The sequence below is a fragment of the Cotesia glomerata genome, linkage group LG5 (assembly GCF_020080835.1).
Source record: "Cotesia glomerata isolate CgM1 linkage group LG5, MPM_Cglom_v2.3, whole genome shotgun sequence".
Classification (NCBI taxonomy): domain Eukaryota; kingdom Metazoa; phylum Arthropoda; class Insecta; order Hymenoptera; family Braconidae; genus Cotesia; species Cotesia glomerata.
This window is the reverse complement of record NC_058162.1, coordinates 17791229-17810132: the sequence shown is the minus strand read 5'-3', so window position 1 is coordinate 17810132 and position 18904 is coordinate 17791229. Positions and strand designations below refer to the sequence as shown.

General features: G+C 34.6%; 2 protein-coding genes and 1 long non-coding RNA gene across 5 annotated transcripts in view; 2 read left to right on the top strand and 1 right to left on the bottom strand.

Annotated features, from left to right (window-relative positions):
- Positions 1-111: 111 nt before the first annotated feature.
- Positions 112-2277, top strand: LOC123265792. Its single transcript, XR_006509666.1, has 3 exons — positions 112-502; positions 619-675; positions 2183-2277. It is a non-coding gene; the product is annotated as an uncharacterized LOC123265792 (long non-coding RNA).
- A 26-nt stretch (positions 2278-2303) lies between these two features.
- Positions 2304-6312, top strand: LOC123265770. 3 transcript variants are annotated; one of them, XM_044729658.1, is made up of 3 exons: positions 2304-4444; positions 4550-5896; positions 5984-6312. In XM_044729658.1, the coding sequence occupies exons 1-3, from the start codon at positions 2439-2441 to the stop codon at positions 6144-6146; spliced, it is 3516 nt and encodes a 1171-aa protein (XP_044585593.1). In that variant the 5' UTR covers positions 2304-2438; the 3' UTR covers positions 6147-6312. The 3 variants fall into 3 exon arrangements, with proteins under 3 accessions (XP_044585593.1, XP_044585591.1, XP_044585590.1); XM_044729656.1 differs by having other exon boundaries at positions 2304-4458; positions 4564-5896; XM_044729655.1 differs by having other exon boundaries at positions 2304-5896.
- Positions 6313-9732: 3420 nt separating this feature from the next.
- Positions 9733-18904, bottom strand: part of LOC123266080 — a 17107-nt gene continuing 7935 nt past the window's right edge. Inside the window, exons 3-5 of the mRNA XM_044730113.1 lie at positions 13864-15345; positions 10588-13743; positions 9733-10541 (exon numbers count right to left, since the gene is read on the bottom strand). Coding sequence (XP_044586048.1) covers positions 9733-10541; positions 10588-13743; positions 13864-15345 — 5447 coding nt within the window. The remainder of the gene's footprint in view (positions 10542-10587; positions 13744-13863; positions 15346-18904) is intronic.

The window sequence follows — 18904 nt, the reverse complement described above, 5'->3', positions numbered from 1 at the left end:
CACATAGGCTTTAAATATCAATGCCTGTATCAATGCCTACTCCAATTCACCAAATATTGAACGCTAATAAACTGCATGCATTGACAGTCACCAGCCCGCAGTTGAATTTGTCACACAATAAACCTGTAAATACTGGTCTTACACCGATTAGGTCAGCTTTTGCTAATACCTCGTAGCAGACTATACTCTCATTCGAGTGTAAATTGTAAAATGCTTCGTTGATCCATCCTTGGACGCTGTTACCACCATACTCTCTCCAAACAGAAAAATTATTTGAATCTGTTGGATGAATATTTTGTAAGTGATGGTCCCTGAAATTAGTATGAGCTAATTTATCAACAATGTAATAATGGAATTGTTGTTACTGTCAATACTGGAATTCAGTACACGAACAAAAGCCATTGGCGCTAAAATCAGTATATATCATATTATACACAAGGAATTTTAATAATGAAGTATTTCCGTGAATTGAATATTTGTCATCAAGAAGAAATCAAATCTGGTAAGTAATGAAAATCAATGCCGTTATTGTTAAAAAAACAATAAGTATTGTATCGAATATCAAATAATCTAAAATAAAAAATTAAAATTAATCCGAAATATTTATGAAATTTCTAGGTAGTCCTGCTAGCAGTGCATTTAATATGACTGAGTTGACTTCTTGGTCAGAAAATGGTAAATATTTTTTTTTGTCACTTTCGGTATTTATATAATGATAAATTCGTTATAATATCAATAAAGTATATTTCTATTCTAATATATTAACATAGGTTTGTATCTATGCATAGGTTGATTTAATTAGAAATTTTTTAAATCAAAAGACTTACATAAATTACTTTCTTAAGCAATTTTCGAATTTTTGGAATGTACTTTTATGTTTATAATAAAAATTAAAGTATCAATTTAAATTTTATAGCATGAAATAAATTAATAAATGTATTAAAATTTATAATATACATTTAGTAGATAGTTTTTTTTAAAAAGATTAAGTTTTGTCTAAGGTAAAAGACCCAGTTATTGACACTTGCAATTTTATTTTAATTAAAAAAAATAAATCGACTCTATTAATTAATAACTATAATTTTTGAATAATAAATTTTAAGATAATTGGTTTGTGAGAAAATTTTATTTTTTTAATTAGAATAAAATTGCAAATGTCAAACAACTGCCAGTGTGAGTAACTGGGACTTTTACCTTAATTGATATCGTCTCTTACATTGATATAAATCAATGAGGTTATAAATAAAACAACATTTCAGTTTTTATCATTTTTAATTTATTCTAAAATGAATAAAATAGTTTAATCGAAAATTTTTTTGATTTTTAAAATATTGAGCCAAACAAAAATAACAATAGAATGAAAGCGATAACAGAAATCTAGATTTTGTAATACTAAGTGTACGTTCTACAAATAATCCGTGAAATTTATTATTTAATTAATTATAAATGTTTACATAAAAAATATTAAAATTTTACTATAATACTAAAGTTAACCGACGTTTTTAATTTTTTTTTTTTTTTTTTTTTTCGTTTATTAAATTAGAAAAAAAAATATTTTTTAAAAATTGCACTTATATTTTTTGAAGTTCTTTACGAATAAAATTGTTTTGTAATAATTTTTTCAAAAAAAAATCCTAAAAATCTGTAGATGACGGCTAACTTTTATTTTTATAATATTAAAAATTAAAATAGATATTTAATATTCAACAAATACCAACAATTGGTAACATTAATAAATAAATAAATTAATTATTATTATATTGAAATAATATTATTAAATTTCTATTTAAAATAAAATTATTTTTTAAGTGATACGTCACTGATTCAATAACAATCGACGATCAGCGTCGAGGTACTTGGGCTATGTAGATCGTGTTACACAGTTTATGACTGAACGTGTATATGTGTTAGTTAAAAAAAGCTCGTTATTTGTTGTGTTCTAAAATTCTTTTAAAAAATTTTTTTAAAATCGTTATTAAATATTTAAAATTTGATATAATATATAAATTTAACTTACTTATTTGTTTACAATATCAGTGTAAATCATTTACGGGTTATTTATCGAAAATTTTCTTATACTATTATTTCAAGATTTTATTTTAATAATTAGGCCATTATTACGGTAATTTTTTTAATAAAACTAATTATTGTAGAATTGTTGTTTATGAAAATATTTTTTTAGATTTGTTAACATGCCAAGAAAACCAAAAGTGTCAGTGGATGAAGCAACAGAAGTATTAAAAGAATTCATATTGTTGGGTAATTTCAAGGATAATAATTTTCAGTGAAAAGTTCAGAAATATGGACAGAAATGAGTCCAGAGGTTAGATGGCAAATGGGGTCCAAGAGATGTATACAGAGAAGTAAGAGAAGATCGAAGAAAAATATTGTCAAAAGCTCGAGAAGAAGTCGGTGTTGCCAGTGTAAGTTCGTTAAATATGACTCAAGAAGACACGAATACGTCTGAAACAGAAAGTGAAAATGACTCAAATTCAAGTGGCAGTGAATGGGAAGCTTCAGGAACAGAAACTATCTTACTTCCTATTGACAAAGAACTCTTTGAGATATTACATGAAAAAGAACCAATAATGTATAAAAAAAGAAAATATGACGTCATAGAAAGATTTAAATGGACTAGTATGTTAGCAGAAAAAATTTATGCATTTACATACTTACCTTGTGCATTTGTTTTTAAAAATGCTAAAATATATACTGATGAAGGTAGCATTCATTACTTAACTATTCGAGGACGATGTCAAAGCAAATTATGCGGAAATACAATTCTCGCATTTTTAGACAAAAAACCTTGTGATTTTCCTTGTGAATTGCGTATAAGGACAAAAGATACTTTCGGACAGCCTCATGAAAATGTGCATAGACCTACACGAAAGTTTCAACGAATGATAATTGGAGAGAAAGCGTTGAATGAAGGAGTTGGTAATTACACTAAACGTCAAGCGCAAATGTATGGCCAGGATAATAAACGTCTTCCCCCAATACTTCCGAAACAAAATATTATACGACAATGTAAGAATGAATATCTTTATCAAAAATTAGGAGTGAAACCAGGAGACGGACGTGATGTTGTTAGCACTATAGAAGACATGAGATATAATCCTCTTTATCCAGGATTTATTCAGGATGTGAAAAAAGATAAATTTTATGTGATCTACAGCACTCCTAACCAATTGATCTCATACAAACGTTACTGTAAGCTTACTAATGCTTCTTCTAAAATAGCAATTGATGGTACTGGCAGTATTGTAAAACCAATAATTCATTCAAACGGACGTAAATCTGGTCATGTATTTTTTTATGCAATTGTTATTAATTATAAAAATAAATCTCACTCAGTGCATCAATTACTTACAGAGAGCCAAAGTACGCAAATGCTAATATGGTGGCTAAAACAGTGGTTCACCATGGGGGCACCAAAACCAAAAGAGGCTAACTGCGACAGCTCTAGAGCTTTAATTAATGCTCTTTCTTTTACATTAAATGATCAATCTATAAAGGTTTACATAGATACCATGTTTTTACGAGCAATCGGAGACTCTTCTCATTCGACAAGACCAGCGATTTTTACGTATATCCGTTTGGACGTTGCCCATTTTATCCATATGATTAGTAGGTGGAAATGTGTCAAAAATCTTAAAAATTCTCTTGTAAAATCATTTTACATGCATTGTATTGCTCTCATGATTGATTGTCAAACTGTCAAACAATTCGAGATGATATTTCGTCTGGTTTGTATAGTTGCTTTGAACGAACGCGAGGACTCGATTATTGCAGTTACTGGCGAAAGTGTTAAGCATGCTAGACTTGAATTACAATCAATCATCGCATCACGAGATCTTACTGAACTTGTCAAAGACTTAGAACCGGATGAAATTGATGACACAATCCCCGAAGAAAAAAATCTTGAAGAAAATGGTGATCACAGTGATTACGTAACTCAACTTAGTCCAATAAAAATATTTATTAATGATCTATATAATTCAGCACTCGACCTTAAAATATTAGGGTCGATTGCCGGTGCATATTATTGTAAAGAATTTATTGACGAATTTTTAGCTAGAGCATATGAGTTTCCTATTTGGACAGCATCTTGTTTACCCCACGAAGCTGAACATGCTACAACCAGCTATATTGAACAGTTTTTTGGCGATAAGAAACAAAGAAGTTTAAAAGACTGGAATAACCTTATACGCGCTGATGTTTTTTTAAAATCCGAATATCAAGAGTATAATGGTAGTTCAGCAGAGTTACATTCAAACTTAATTAAAGCCAAGGAACAAAGTGATTTAGACGATATTTTTAAATCTGATAATAATAACGATTTAAAAAAAAATCCTAAGTCTGCTGCTGATGATAACAATAATAATTTAAATACAGTGCTTAATCAAGATTTAGATAGTAAATTGAACGTTGATAATAACAATACATCTAATGACAAAAATAATACTGCTGCTAATTATGAAAAAGACGAAACTGCGAAAACATTAATTGAAGGTTCAGATAATGACTCTTGCGTTGATAATAACAATACATCTAATGACAAAAATAATACTGCTGCTAATTATGAAAAAGACGAAACTGCGAAAACATTAATTGAAGGTTCAGATAATGACTGTTTCGTTGATAATAACGATAATCTTCAGGATGAATGTGATTCTGCTGCTAATATTAAAAAAGATGATGTAAAAGAAGATCTCAATGAAAGAATACTTTCAGACATTGTTGTTAATGACGATAAAGTCCAGAAAGAGTCTTTGCCTGAAATTACGGATAAAGACGGTGAAGAAAAAAATGTGATTAAAAAATCAGATTATATTAAAGTTACCAAAAGCACACTTACTGATTTGTTTAATGATTCTGATACTATTTCATACGATAATTGGAGAAATAAGGGTAGAATTTCTGACCATGATTATTGCTCCTCTTTAAATGACCAAGAGAACGTTGAGCCGCCATTTACGCCTTTATTTAGAAAAAAAAAGCAAGTCTTACCAAAAAATTTAAAACAAGCACAGCCAAAAGAAGTTATTAAAACATCTAATATACCTGAAAATAAAATTGAATATCCTTCGTCCGCCCCGCCGTTACAAACTTTCGATGGAACAGAAAATAAAAATACGACAGATGCTTTAAAAAATTACAAAAAAGGTTTCCACTTTCAACCTAAACCAGATGTAAAATATCAGAACGCGAGCCTGACTACGTCAACTAAAATAAAAAAAAATAAAACAAAACAACTTCTTAAAAATGGATACAAACCTTTTGCAGTAAATGGAATTTCTATTTTACTGAGTAACACTTGCGCTTTTGACTCAATAACACAAATATTAGCAACAGCTGGAAAAGATGATCCAAAATTTTTATTATATATGGACACGAATGCAAATCCAACAATGAAATTTATTAGTCAGTTTTGTAATATAGGAGCGACTGATGTAATATATCAAAAAAAAACCACCCTATTAGCTACACTATTTAAAGAAAGAATTGAAGACAAAAGTAATATATCTCCTTTATATGTCCGACAACTGAACATGTGGTCAAGCGTCAATGAAATTTGGCAAAAATGTTTTCCTTCAAGTGCGTGTATCAGTTGCACTTGCAAATTATGTGAAGTATATCGAATTCCTATTCCAATGGTTCAAGTGAACTATAAAATGATATGGGAAAACGGATTCGGTCAACTACAACAATCAATTCACTCATTTGACAGCAAAATACGATGCACAAAGTGTAAGCTGAATATGATTGACCGTTCTCTTTTATTTAATAAATGCATTTGCATTGAATTAGATATTAGAATGTATCAAAAGAATCCTTTAAAATGTAAATTAATAACTTTTCCATCAGTTATACAATTGAATAACAAAAATTACATGTAAGTATCAATTATTGATTTATATCAACATTATTTACCATTAAAATAATTGTACACGAAAGATATGATTTGTATTTTTATTTATAGGTTGAGAGGAATCATTGAAATTGTCAATGGGCATTTTGTAGCATACTGTAGAAGATATAACGATAACTGGAGATTACACGATGATACTGCTTCCAATATACAACCTGTTCAACCTGGAAAAGAGATAGTACCAAACGCTGCTATTTACACTAGGATTGATTGAATTATTAATTATTTTTTTAAATCTTTAGGTAGTATGTTCCCAGTATTCTGTACTCAAGTGCAATTCTATTGAATCATATAAGATAGAATTTAATATAATAAACAATTTTTAATTATATATCTCATCGTTGTAACAATCAAAGTTTTATCAAACATTGTTATTTTGATTCTCTTAAAACCATAATTTAGAATTTTTAAAGTTTATTATTATATTAAATCGATATTTTAATATAACATTTTGTCATGTAATTTATTTATTCCTATTTTAAACGATAAATTTATATTTATTGAATGTTATTATTAGGCAATTATTATTTTTTTTTACATGAGCTATCAAGAAAATTAATTATTTATATATTTGACCATAAAGTAACTCGGCAGGTGCCAATTTAAATCTCGCATTAACTATTAAATCTAAAAAATTGTCTAATTGTAAGCTAGATTGTATTTCTAAGTTTAGCATTCACGTATCAGTGCTAGGAGCATTTGTTTTATCATCTTCAGAATATTTAGATTAATTGATCTGTTCTTACCGTTCGGATATATGATGCGCAGCCTGAATGCTTATACACTTGGTGATGCTCAAATTGTACAAAATACAAAGAAGCTGATGACAAATTAACATTTACTGATACCGATTCTCTTGCTAATGTTAGTAAAAGTGGACTTATAGCTCTGGCATTGTTTATAAATAGAGAAAAATGTACTGAGAATGAAACTTATTCATCAGTAAAAAATATCATGATAAATCCACGCTTCACAAATACAATTAAAAGGTCTTATAAAGTTTTAATTCACAATTTGTGAATTTACGGCCCTGGTAAACACGCTGCATTAATCGATCAGGATTATTTTTACGGATGAATGGCGATTTATTATGAAAAAAAATTTGTTTCATCATATATTTTAACTGAACATTGAATTAAGTTAGTTCAGTTGGCGTTAAAGTCACTCAGGTACCTCAGCTGCTTCAATAGTTAAAAAAATCACAGGATTAAATTGAAAAATTTTTGATTTTTAATTGTTTCCCACGAGTGACTATTAATATTTTTAGTGATATAAACTAGTGAATATCTTCTTCTTTTAGAAGTTTAATTAAGTTTTTGATGGGTACCACTTAAAGAATAAAAAGTAATAAGTATGCAATAACAACAAAAGTTTCATTTAATTAAAAGCTGATTTAAATCTTCTAATAGAACTCGTGAATATGTAAAATCGAAATGCATTAGCATAAATACATTATTAATGCTTGGTAATTAAATATAAATAATAATTTAATTGAGTACTTTTACATACATATATTTATATGTCTATGTATACTAGGGTGTGCCAAAATGTAACTTCCTTGATGGACCTTTTAAAATTGGAATTTTCAGTTCCGCTTTTGAAATCAGCTGTGTTTAGACCTCCCGGGAAAAAATTATTTTGCCTAATCATATATATTTATATATGATTATATATTAAATATATAGAATTATATATGATTATATATAAATTTTTATATAAAATATACATAGTCATATATAGACTGATATATTATAAGTATATTTTATATAAGTCTATATATGATTAGATCTAATTAGATCTAAGGTATCTAGGTCTATATATGATTATATATAAATCTATATATAATTAGATCTCATTAGTACTGAGTTATCTAGGGCTATATATGATTATATATAAATTTTTATATAAAATATATATAATTATATATAGACTAATATATTATATGTATATTTTATATAAGTCTATATATGATTAGATCTAATTTGATCTGAGTTATCTAGAGCTATATATAAATCTATATATAATTAGATCTGATTAGACCTGAGTCATCAAGGGCTATATTATACCTAACTCATACTTGACTAATATGAATCTGTATATAATCAGATGATTATATACGGGTCCATATATAATTGGATGTAATCAAACTTGGCTAACATAGTTAGCCTTTTATAGATTATCATGTATTATTAAATTATATATAAGTTGATATATAATTATACATAGGTTCATGCATAGTCAGACGTAAGCAAACATTTTTTTGGATATCACTTAAAGTGCAAAATGATGTTTAACATTACGCTTAAATAGTTATAAAATCAAAAATTTATTGCACTTCCTATAGGATGTCTTGGTTTGCCCTGCTACTGTTTAATAATAAAATCATTATTCGAATAAATATGTTGTTATAATGAGATTCAATGAAATAAGCAAATCAAGAGTATCAAAATTTAATATAAAATTAATTTTTATATTATATTTCTGATAAATTGATTTGATACGTTATGTACTTTATAGAATCATTAATACTTATAAGACGGCAGCATAGCAGCCGGGAATTTCAAGACGCACTGGGATCATCAAAGTTAAGCAGCATTGAGCGTGGTTAGTAATTGGATGGGTGACCGCGTCGGAGTTATAGCTGTAAAATCATCTGTGTAAATTAACTTAACATTAAATATTTATTTATACCGGATCTGGGTGTTGAAAAGAAATTATAAACACTTATTCGTGGTTTTCTCGTTTATTATATAAAATATCACAGTTTAAAATTAGTGAACACTTGACTCTTAATAACTATCATAAATTTAACTTCTTAATTTATTTGAACTATTTAATTGAGTAATACGAGAATTATTATTAAATTAAGTATTTGAAAGTACTGTAATTATAATCATAAAGACGAGTTATCAATATGTTGGCACCATACACAAATATCAATTTAAGGTTTAATAAGAGCGTTGAGTTAGTCAATTTGACCAAGATTTGAATACGAGCTTAGATCTAATTAATTGCATGAGTTTGTTGATCTATTATTTTATCACAATAAAAATTATTAATGACGCGACAATAGTTAGTACGAGCGATGATACGAGTGAAGAGCACGGAGGAGAGTCAGAACGCGAACTGAACTCAGCAGTCACAAGAGAGGCTTGAATAAAGGCAAGAGATTATAAGATTATTTGCATACCTGGTGATCAGTGACGTCACCTCATCCAGGTATGACAACGACTTGAACTGAAGACAATTTTAATTAATGAGTCATGCAGGTATTATATTATTAAGACTGAATATTATTTAATCTCTTGTGAATGCTGATTCAAAATGTAAAATAATTTATATAGTATGTAAAGCATGATCCCGAGATACCGGCATAACAACAATCGAGAGGTTACGTTTTTAATTATTATTATTATTAAATTATTATGAAGGACACGAAATTGGTATCTGAATTTCCGATGGTGGAGAATTGTCCTGGATGAGTCGTTGAGTAGATTTGTACAAGATGCACTGGATAATTGGAATTCCGTTATGAACACTTTATAAATACTGAGCACGTGTAGTTAGCCACCGCGTGTAGATTAATTGTGCCGGTTGGCGCGTAATCGTCTATCTGCCTCGGGGAGTTGACTATCAGGGTGCGCGTCAGTCGCAGCACCACTGATGCAGTAGAGTGCGGGTACCAAGTGTTCTGGCGCGAACATTTGGTATTTACGCAACATTCCGCCCGCCATCAGGAACAGGGTTGCTGATTGAGTCCTTGATTGATCCATTGGATTGGTGAAACGATTGGAGATGTCCTAGGCATCTGGCTCTGGAGCAAGTGGCAGGAGTGCGAGCTTGGAGATTGGTCGAGTGAGAGTGGCATTGACCGTTTGAATGGTTACCACTCTGGTCAGATTGTCCTTTCCAGGGTGCAGAGCAATTACCTTGGCTAGTGGCCACTGTGTTGGAGGAGTTCGTTCATCCGTGAGCAGGACTAGTGAGCCGAGTTGAATGTCATGGCGAGCCTGGTGCCACTTGGTACGGGCCAATTGACGTTGGATATAGCTGTTGGACCAGTGTCTCCAAAAATGTTGAACACGTTGTTGAATGAACTGCCATCTGGATAGCCTTGAGACATCCGTGTCGATGAGTGAAGGTTCAATGATGGCGTTGAGTGGTCTTCCGATGAGAAAATGACCTGGAGTGAGTGATGATAGATCCTGAGGGTCATCTGAAAGAGCCTCCATGGGTCGTGAGTTGAGAATCGCCTCCACCTGTGTCAGAAGAGTTGTAAATTCCTCAAACGTGAATGATGATTCTCCAATGGTTCGAGTTAGATGGTGTTTCAGTGATTTCACAGCTGCCTCCCACTTTCCACCCATGTGAGGAGCTGCTGGTGAATTGAAATGCCATGTAATCTGATGTACTGTGGCCCAATCGAGTAGATCTCTTGATTCCTGAGTTCCTTGGACGAAGAGTCGTTTGATTTCTGAGTATGCGCCTTGAAACGTTGTCCCACAGTCGCTGTAGAGTGATGTGCAGACACCTCGACGATGGATGAATCGTCTGAGAGCTGCGATGAATCCTGATGATGAATAATCACTGACGAGATCCAGATGGACTGCTGAAGTAGTCAAGCAGACGAACACACAGATCCAGCCTTTGTATACCTTTTGATCCTCTTCCTTTCCAAGATTTAATTGATACTGGACCAGCGTAATCAACTCCTGTATGTGAGAATGGTGGGGATGGAGTGACACGTTGAGCTGGTAGCTGTCCCATTAATTGTTGAGCTCGAACACCTCGATGTCGAGCACAGACGAGACATTTGAGAATGTGTGAGCGAACAGGTTGACGTCCACCGATGATCCAATATCGTTGACGAGTGCATGCTAGGGTGAGTTGAGTTCCACCATGCATGGTACGCTGATGAGCATCAGAGATGATGAGCCGAGTCAGAGCAGCATCACGAGGTAAAATTGCAGGGTGCTTTTGTTGATCAGAGTCTGGAGCATTTTCCAGCCTCCCTCCTACACGAATGATGCCATCGGTGTCTTGAAAGGCAACCAATCGGGCAAACGGGTGATCCTTAGGCCATGATGCTTGTTTTGCGAGTAGTTGGAGCTCAGAATGAAAGTGAACTCGCTGAGTTTCCTTGATGCAGAATTGAAGTGCTAGGTTGATTTCTTGAGACGTGATTGGATGGATCAAAGTTGAGTTTGGTTTGCGCTGGATCATGTCGCGCACTCTCCAACATATTGCTGTGACTCTGAGCATGCACAGCAACGGGATTGGGCGTTCCATGATTTTCCATGTTGATTCCAAGGGCTGAGCTGAAACGTAGAATGCCTTGATTGGACGTTCTTCTAATTGACCATCTGCATCGAGGTGAATTGGGCTGGTTGGCCAGGACGATGAATCTCTGAGTAGCCATGGTGGGCCAGACCACCATAGTCGATGATCCTTGAGTTGAGCTGTTGTCAAGCCTCGAGTTGCACAATCTGCTGGATTTTCCGTGCCAGGGACAAACTTCCAGTGGCCATCTGGAACTAGATCTTGAATAAATGACACCCGATTCCTGACAAAGTCTTTCCAACGAGACGGATGTGAGTGTATCCACGTGAGTGTGATTGACGAGTCGGTCCATAAGTATGTCGGTACTTGAATATATTCAAGAGTTGTCTGGCAATGCTTGACTAGTTTTGCCAACATGTGAGCAGCGGTGAGTTCCAAGCGTGGAATAGTTAAATGTTTTAACGGTGCCACCTTGGTCTTGGAGCAAAGCAGCGTAACCTTTGCTTCTTGGGAATGATCTGCTGGTAGGACCTTGATGAATACTACTGCCGCCATCGCCAATTGCGATGCATCGGAGAATCCATGGATTTCTAGAGTTGAAGTCGTGGACGAGTGGATCCATCTGGGAATCTTGATGATGTTGATCATGTTGAGTTGTTTCTTGAATGATATCCACTTATGCCAAAGATCAGCTGACAGTGGAGTGTCCCAGCCGAGTTTCACAAGCCAGAGTTCCTGCATAAACATCTTAGCTTGAATAATGATTGGTGATAGGAATCCCAGTGGATCGAATATTTGAGCAATCTCTGATAATATTGCACGTTTCGTGCAAGGTTGAGTGGTGCACGATGGTGAATGCTTAAATGAAAATTGATCTCTGTGTGAAGACCAGTACATCCCCAAAATCTTGGTGCTGACTTCTGGATCCTCAATTTTGTATTGTGTAATCGCTTCCGCACGATTGAGTTGACGTAATTTGCGATGATTGCTTGCCCATTTTGCGAGTGGAAAGCCGCCCGCCGTGCAGAGACGTTCAGTGTCATCAGCAACTGCTTGAAGTGATGTGAAGTCGTCTGCGCCGCCGGAGATGTCATCAACATAGCGACCTTTCGTGAGTGGTGTGATTGCTAATGGGAACCGATGTCCTTCATCTTCTACGAGCTGGAGTAGGGCTCGAACGGCAAGGTAAGGAGCTGCTTTTGTGCCGTATGTGACGGTGGTGAGCCTGAATGGGATGATGTTTCCTTGTTTGTCGAACCAGAGAATTTGTTGAAGATCTTGATCATCTTCATGGACTTGTATCTGTCGATACATCTTGGTAACGTCTGTGATGAAGATGAACCGATGTTTTCTTGATGTAATAAGCACATCAAAGATGTTGACTTGTAACTTCGGCCCAGTATGCATGATGTCGTTGAGTGAGAGTCCTGAGCTGGTTGGTTTTGAGCCATTGAAAACCACACGGATCTTGCTTGAATTGTTGTCTTCCTTCAGTACCCCATGATGAGGTAGGAAGTACTGAGTTGCTGATGATTGTAAAACTGCAGGCTGCATGTGATTGAGATCTTGGTACTCCTTCATGAATTGCATGTAAAGTGTCTTGAGTCTTGTGTCATGATCGAGACGACGCATGAGATGTTGTAAGCAGCGGCGTGCTGCAGTATATGAATCTCCTAGTTGACTTGGAGATGATATCAATGGCAATCTGACGATGTATCTGCCAGAGCTGTCTTGTGAATGAGTATCCTTGAAGTGGGCCTCACAGGCTTCTTCGTCGGGTGATAGCGAGCGCGAATGATTGGACATGACCTCCTCTTGAAGCCAGAATCTGGATAATAGATCCTGGAGATCCTGATCATGTTGATTGGAGACAGCGTGGTGAGCCCTAGGTGGTGTTGTTAAGTTAGCTTGGACTGGACCAAGGATGATCCATCCAAAAATTGTATTTTTTGCGAGCAATCCAGGTGCTTCGCATCTGATAATCTCTCCAGTGATGACTTGACCATAGTAGTTAGCTCCAATGATGACATCAATTGGGCCTGGAGAGGCAAAGGCTGGATCGGCGAGCGTAAGATCCGAGAATTGAGCCACATCGGCATCTACTATTAAGGTAGCTGGTAATTGAGCCGTTAATCCACCTAGGATATGAACCTGCAGCGTGAGTGACTGGTCTGAATGTTGTGACACTAGTGTAATTGTCACACATCCCTTGGTGTGGCCAGCCTTTGATGAGCCGATTCCTAAAATGGCTATATTGGAACGTGTGCGGCGTAAATGTAATAATTGTACCAATGTATCTGAAATAAAAGAGATTTCAGAACCGGAATCTAGTAATATGCGAATTGGATGAGTACTTAGCTTGGTCACGACATTGACTTGGCACGTTGCGAGTAACGTTGCAGCATGTTGAGCTGGAACACAACCAGTTGATGAGTCTGGAACTGATGAATGATGATCTGGATCTGTTGAATCTTGAGTACGGTGATCTTGAAGTTGGGCAACGGTGTTGAACGAGTATGATGATCCTGGAGCTTGATGATTGTTGTGCGGAAGCACAGTATTTTATTGTTGTTGAGCCGAAGTGGTTGAAGTTGATGTGATTGATCCATCTGGGTGAATCATCGAGTGATGAATGCCTTGACAGACTTTACATCTGAACCGAGACTTGCATGTTTCGACTCGGTGGTGTCCAAGGCAGTTTGGACACAGTCTGAATTGATCCACCACTTGAATCCGCTCTTGTGGTGTCATCCTGCCGAATTGATCACACCTGACCACGTAATGGTCTCCCTTGCACAGGTCACATGGGTATTGAGCCACTGGAGTCCTTTTCCCTTCTGCATGAGACGCTGGAATCACCGTTGAGCCTTGAGTGCTTGAAGTAGCCATGTGGGCGTGTGCTGTGCCCTTGATGGCCTTGGCGGTGGATCTTGAGCTGGAGTGACTTGACCTCTGTTGATCGCCAGGCTTGTTGGTACTCTCCTCGTACCGTTCTTGAGCTCGAGCGCGTTCAGTCAAGAATTGACGAAGCTGTGAGAGAGATGGAAATTCCACTGATGATCCCAATGATAATTCCCATGCTTCTCGGGTTGATCGATCCAGTTTCGATATGATGAGTCGAATTAGAAGGTAGCAATCTCCGGCACAAAGATTGACTTGTTGAGCGACGAGTGCACTGATCGCTTCATGGGTCTGATCGATGATTGAGTAGAGCTGCTTGGCAGACTTCGATGTCAAAGTTGGTAAATTTAATAATTTGTCCAATTGCGCTGAGACTAGTAGACGAGGAACATCGTACCTCTTCTGAATTGCAGCCCATGCACTTGCAAAGTTCTCATTGCACATTGGTGTACTAGCTATTAATTGAGCTGCTTGTCCTGTTAAATGAGTCTTTAGGTAGTGGAGACGCTCGACATCTTGAAGACCTTCACAATTGATGACAATTGAGGTGAACATATCCCTGAACTCTGGCCATTTGGCGTAATCACCAGAGAAGTGACTGATGTTCAGTGGAGGCAGGGCCACACGATGAGGAACTCGTGGTGCAACTTGTTGAGCTGGAATGGGTTGAGCTGGAGCATCTAGTTGATGAATGAGAGTGCTTAAAGCTGTGCGAGCCCCAATGTAAGATCTGTATGATACATCAAAGGTGCCGTCCTTGATGTATGGATGTTGGAGAAATTCTTCAGTGGCATTGGAGGCTAAATGGTCATGGATTAATGAAAACTGTTGCCATTCTTGAGTGAGCACCTCCATGCGAGCCTTGAGTGACGACAGGCCTTCAGCAGTGGTGAGTGATGAAGCCGTCGCTTCGATATCAGAGATGAGCTTCAATCTCGACAATTGCCCACTGACCTTGAGATCAAGTTCGCAAGCCTTTGTTGAGCGCTTGCGTCCACGTTTTTTGGAATCTTGCGAGCTGAGCAGCGAGTCCTTGGGATTCTCGCCATCAGTGGTGTCGGATTCGATGATGTGATCCTTGTTGGCATCAGCAGGATTCACAAGTGGGAGCTTGGGATTCTGATGATCGACCTGGATGATAGGCGTCCTTGAATGATGTGGAGTTTCCTCTTGGGGAGTATCCGCTGGAGTAGATGTTGACGAGTCCTTATCGTCACCCATGATTGATGAATCTGAATAATGATTTATTTTGTTAGAATTTGAACACAGAACGCGATTGATTGTGAGTCTGTGAACATTTTACGCGATTTCCAACACCCGATCCGGCTCGAGGGACCAAAATGTAAATTAACTTAACATTAAATATTTATTTATACCGGATCTGGGTGTTGAAAAGAAATTATAAACACTTATTCGTGGTTTTCTCGTTTATTATATAAAATATCACAGTTTAAAATTAGTGAACACTTGACTCTTAATAACTATCATAAATTTAACTTCTTAATTTATTTGAACTATTTAATTGAGTAATACGAGAATTATTATTAAATTAAGTATTTGAAAGTACTGTAATTATAATCATAAAGACGAGTTATCAATATGTTGGCACCATACACAAATATCAATTTAAGGTTTAATAAGAGCGTTGAGTTAGTCAATTTGACCAAGATTTGAATACGAGCTTAGATCTAATTAATTGCATGAGTTTGTTGATCTATTATTTTATCACAATAAAAATTATTAATGACGCGACAATAGTTAGTACGAGCGATGATACGAGTGAAGAGCACGGAGGAGAGTCAGAACGCGAACTGAACTCAGCAGTCACAAGAGAGGCTTGAATAAAGGCAAGAGATTATAAGATTATTTGCATACCTGGTGATCAGTGACGTCACCTCATCCAGGTATGACAACGACTTGAACTGAAGACAATTTTAATTAATGAGTCATGCAGGTATTATATTATTAAGACTGAATATTATTTAATCTCTTGTGAATGCTGATTCAAAATGTAAAATAATTTATATAGTATGTAAAGCATGATCCCGAGATACCGGCATAACAACAATCGAGAGGTTACGTTTTTAATTATTATTATTATTAAATTATTATGAAGGACACGAAATTGGTATCTGAATTTCCGATGGTGGAGAATTGTCCTGGATGAGTCGTTGAGTAGATTTGTACAAGATGCACTGGATAATTGGAATTCCGTTATGAACACTTTATAAATACTGAGCACGTGTAGTTAGCCACCGCGTGTAGATTAATTGTGCCGGTTGGCGCGTAATCGTCTATCTGCCTCGGGGAGTTGACTATCAGGGTGCGCGTCAGTCGCAGCACCACTGATGCAGTAGAGTGCGAATTTACCAAGTGTTCTGGCGCGAACATTTGGTATTTACGCAACAATCTGTAATGATTTTTTTTTGGTTTAGAGGATTAGGTACGACCAAATCAAATATTATATCCCTAAAAATAACCACATATTTAATTAGGGGTAATGATATATCATTTAATGTTGTTACATGTAGTTATATATGAGTATATAAAATTATACATAACTTATATATGATTATATATAACTCATATATGATTATATATAACTTATATATGATTATATATAATTAGACCTGGCCAATTTTCAGGTCTAATTATATATAAGTTATATTATATATAACCATATATAATTAGGCAAAATCATTTTTTCCCGGGCTTTCCTAAGATATTTTGGGGTAAGACGATAGATTTGATTTTCATAGAATTTCTAGCAGGAGGTTTAATTGGGCACTTCCGGCCAAAATTTGAATTTTCAGCGGAAGTGCCCAAACTAAGCTCCAGTTAAAAAATTCCATGAAAATCAAATTTATCGTCTTACCCCAAAATATCTTAGGAAAGACCTAAACAGAGCTGCTTTTAAAAGCGGAACTCAAAATTTCAATTTTAAGAGGTCCATCAAGGAAGTTACATTTTGGCACACCCTAATGTATACATAATTTTTATTGTAATGTAAACATATATTTGAGGAAAAAATCATATCAGAGACCAAATATTATATCAAATATAAGGTAATTTTTAGTTAAATTTTTTTTAATCTAAAGCCCATAATAGTTTACTTTGTTAATCCCATAATGATTTACTTTGTTCATAAAATTTCAAGTTCTACGACAAAAAATCTGCGTCAACTGAACTAGAGCATTATGGCAGTATTTTGATGTTGCAACTCTAATAGCCAGAAAACTTTTTTGGAATTTTTAAACTGCGATATCCTCCGAACGCGTTGTTTAATATTCATGTTCTTGATGGGATTAGATGCAGTTTTTTAAGCGTCGTTGAAAAAAATAAACAAATTTTTTTTTGCACGACAAGGTTTCATTTTTATAAATACTTTCATGCATACACTCACGGTCGAACGTCCAGTCAAACATATAGCAGTACGAATGATTTCCTAAGATATCTAAGCATAACGATCTGATAAAAACTCGATTTTTCAAAATAGGACCAAAATTAAACACTTCCCAAACTTTAAAAATTATAAACTTTCATAAAATGAAGGTAAAAAATCTATTTTTTTGTATATTTTGATAATCTATACTCTTAAAAATGATGTACTAAAATTTCAAGAGCATATATCAAATAGTACAAGAGTTACAGTCATATCTGAAGAGTACTTGCTTATTTTTCAGCTTTTTCTATACATGTTTCTCGGTACCGGAGAATTCCAGTTTTCTGATTGAATAAAAAATGTGACTAACAGGCAAAAAAATTATCAAATGTTCACGCGAAATTTCAAAAACTTTTTCATAATCCGTCATTTTAATAAATTTCGATTCGTTTTCGTACGGGTAACATCCTCTAGTTTCAGGAACTTTTTAATTTTTTCCTATTCCAGGCACTGTAAATGGCACAAATCATCGCGGCAGTGGGGAGACTTTTTTTTAGAGCCTTGGCTGATTGCGAATCACTGGTTGAAATTAAAATTTTTTAATTTAAAAATTATATTATTTTTTTATCATATATCTTCACATGTATCCTTAAAAAATTAAGACACTAGATGCAATAGTTATGTTTAAAAAAAAAGTTCATAAGAACTTGTTATCTTTCAAATGGTCATACTAATGGTGGCCAGTACCATACCAATTATTCAGTTTTTACGTGAAGTAGCTAGGAATTATACGCTATGAGAGCAGTTTGTAGTTTAATTAATTTTTTTATTGACGTAATGAAAACGGAACGAAAAAACTTTAAATTTCGCACCATGCTATGACTAGATGCGTTGAGCGCATGCGCCAGTGATAAATTATTTATAATTGTTAATAAAAAGAATTAAATGAATAATATAAAAGGAAAAACTATAGACCAATACTGACCTAACGATAAAGATTGCAGAAATATAAAGATAAATGAGTTTCCGTTTAAATGAGATGCTAAGATGTAATTTTTTTTTTGCAAAATTTAAAAAATTATTTATAAAAAAACTATAGGTGACCTAACAAAAATGATGGTGGACCTATACAGACCTAACGTAGACCTATCGATTAAGGTCATTTTGAGTTCAAAAGTCCTTCGATGGGGTGCTAAATTTGTGCAGGTGGTACTAACTTCATTTAGTTGCTTTGCTCTCAACGCTCTCAACAGAAATGGTGCGTGTGTATTAGTAGAAAAGGCTCTTAGTAGAAAACTGTTGTACTTGCCATGCCGACACCATATTTTTGAAATTGTTCTTCGAAGTGCATTTGAAGTATACTGGCCTGCTTCGTCTGGCCCAAACGTTCCAATTTATCAGAGATTTAA

Coding starts and splice junctions, on each gene's coding strand:
- LOC123265770 (XM_044729655.1), top strand. CDS start 2,439: ATGACTCAAGAAGACACGAATACGTCTGAAACAGAAAGTGAAAATGAC. Junction 5,897..5,983: donor TTGAATAACAAAAATTACAT/GTAAGTATCAAT, acceptor TTTTATTTATAG/GTTGAGAGGAATCATTGAAA.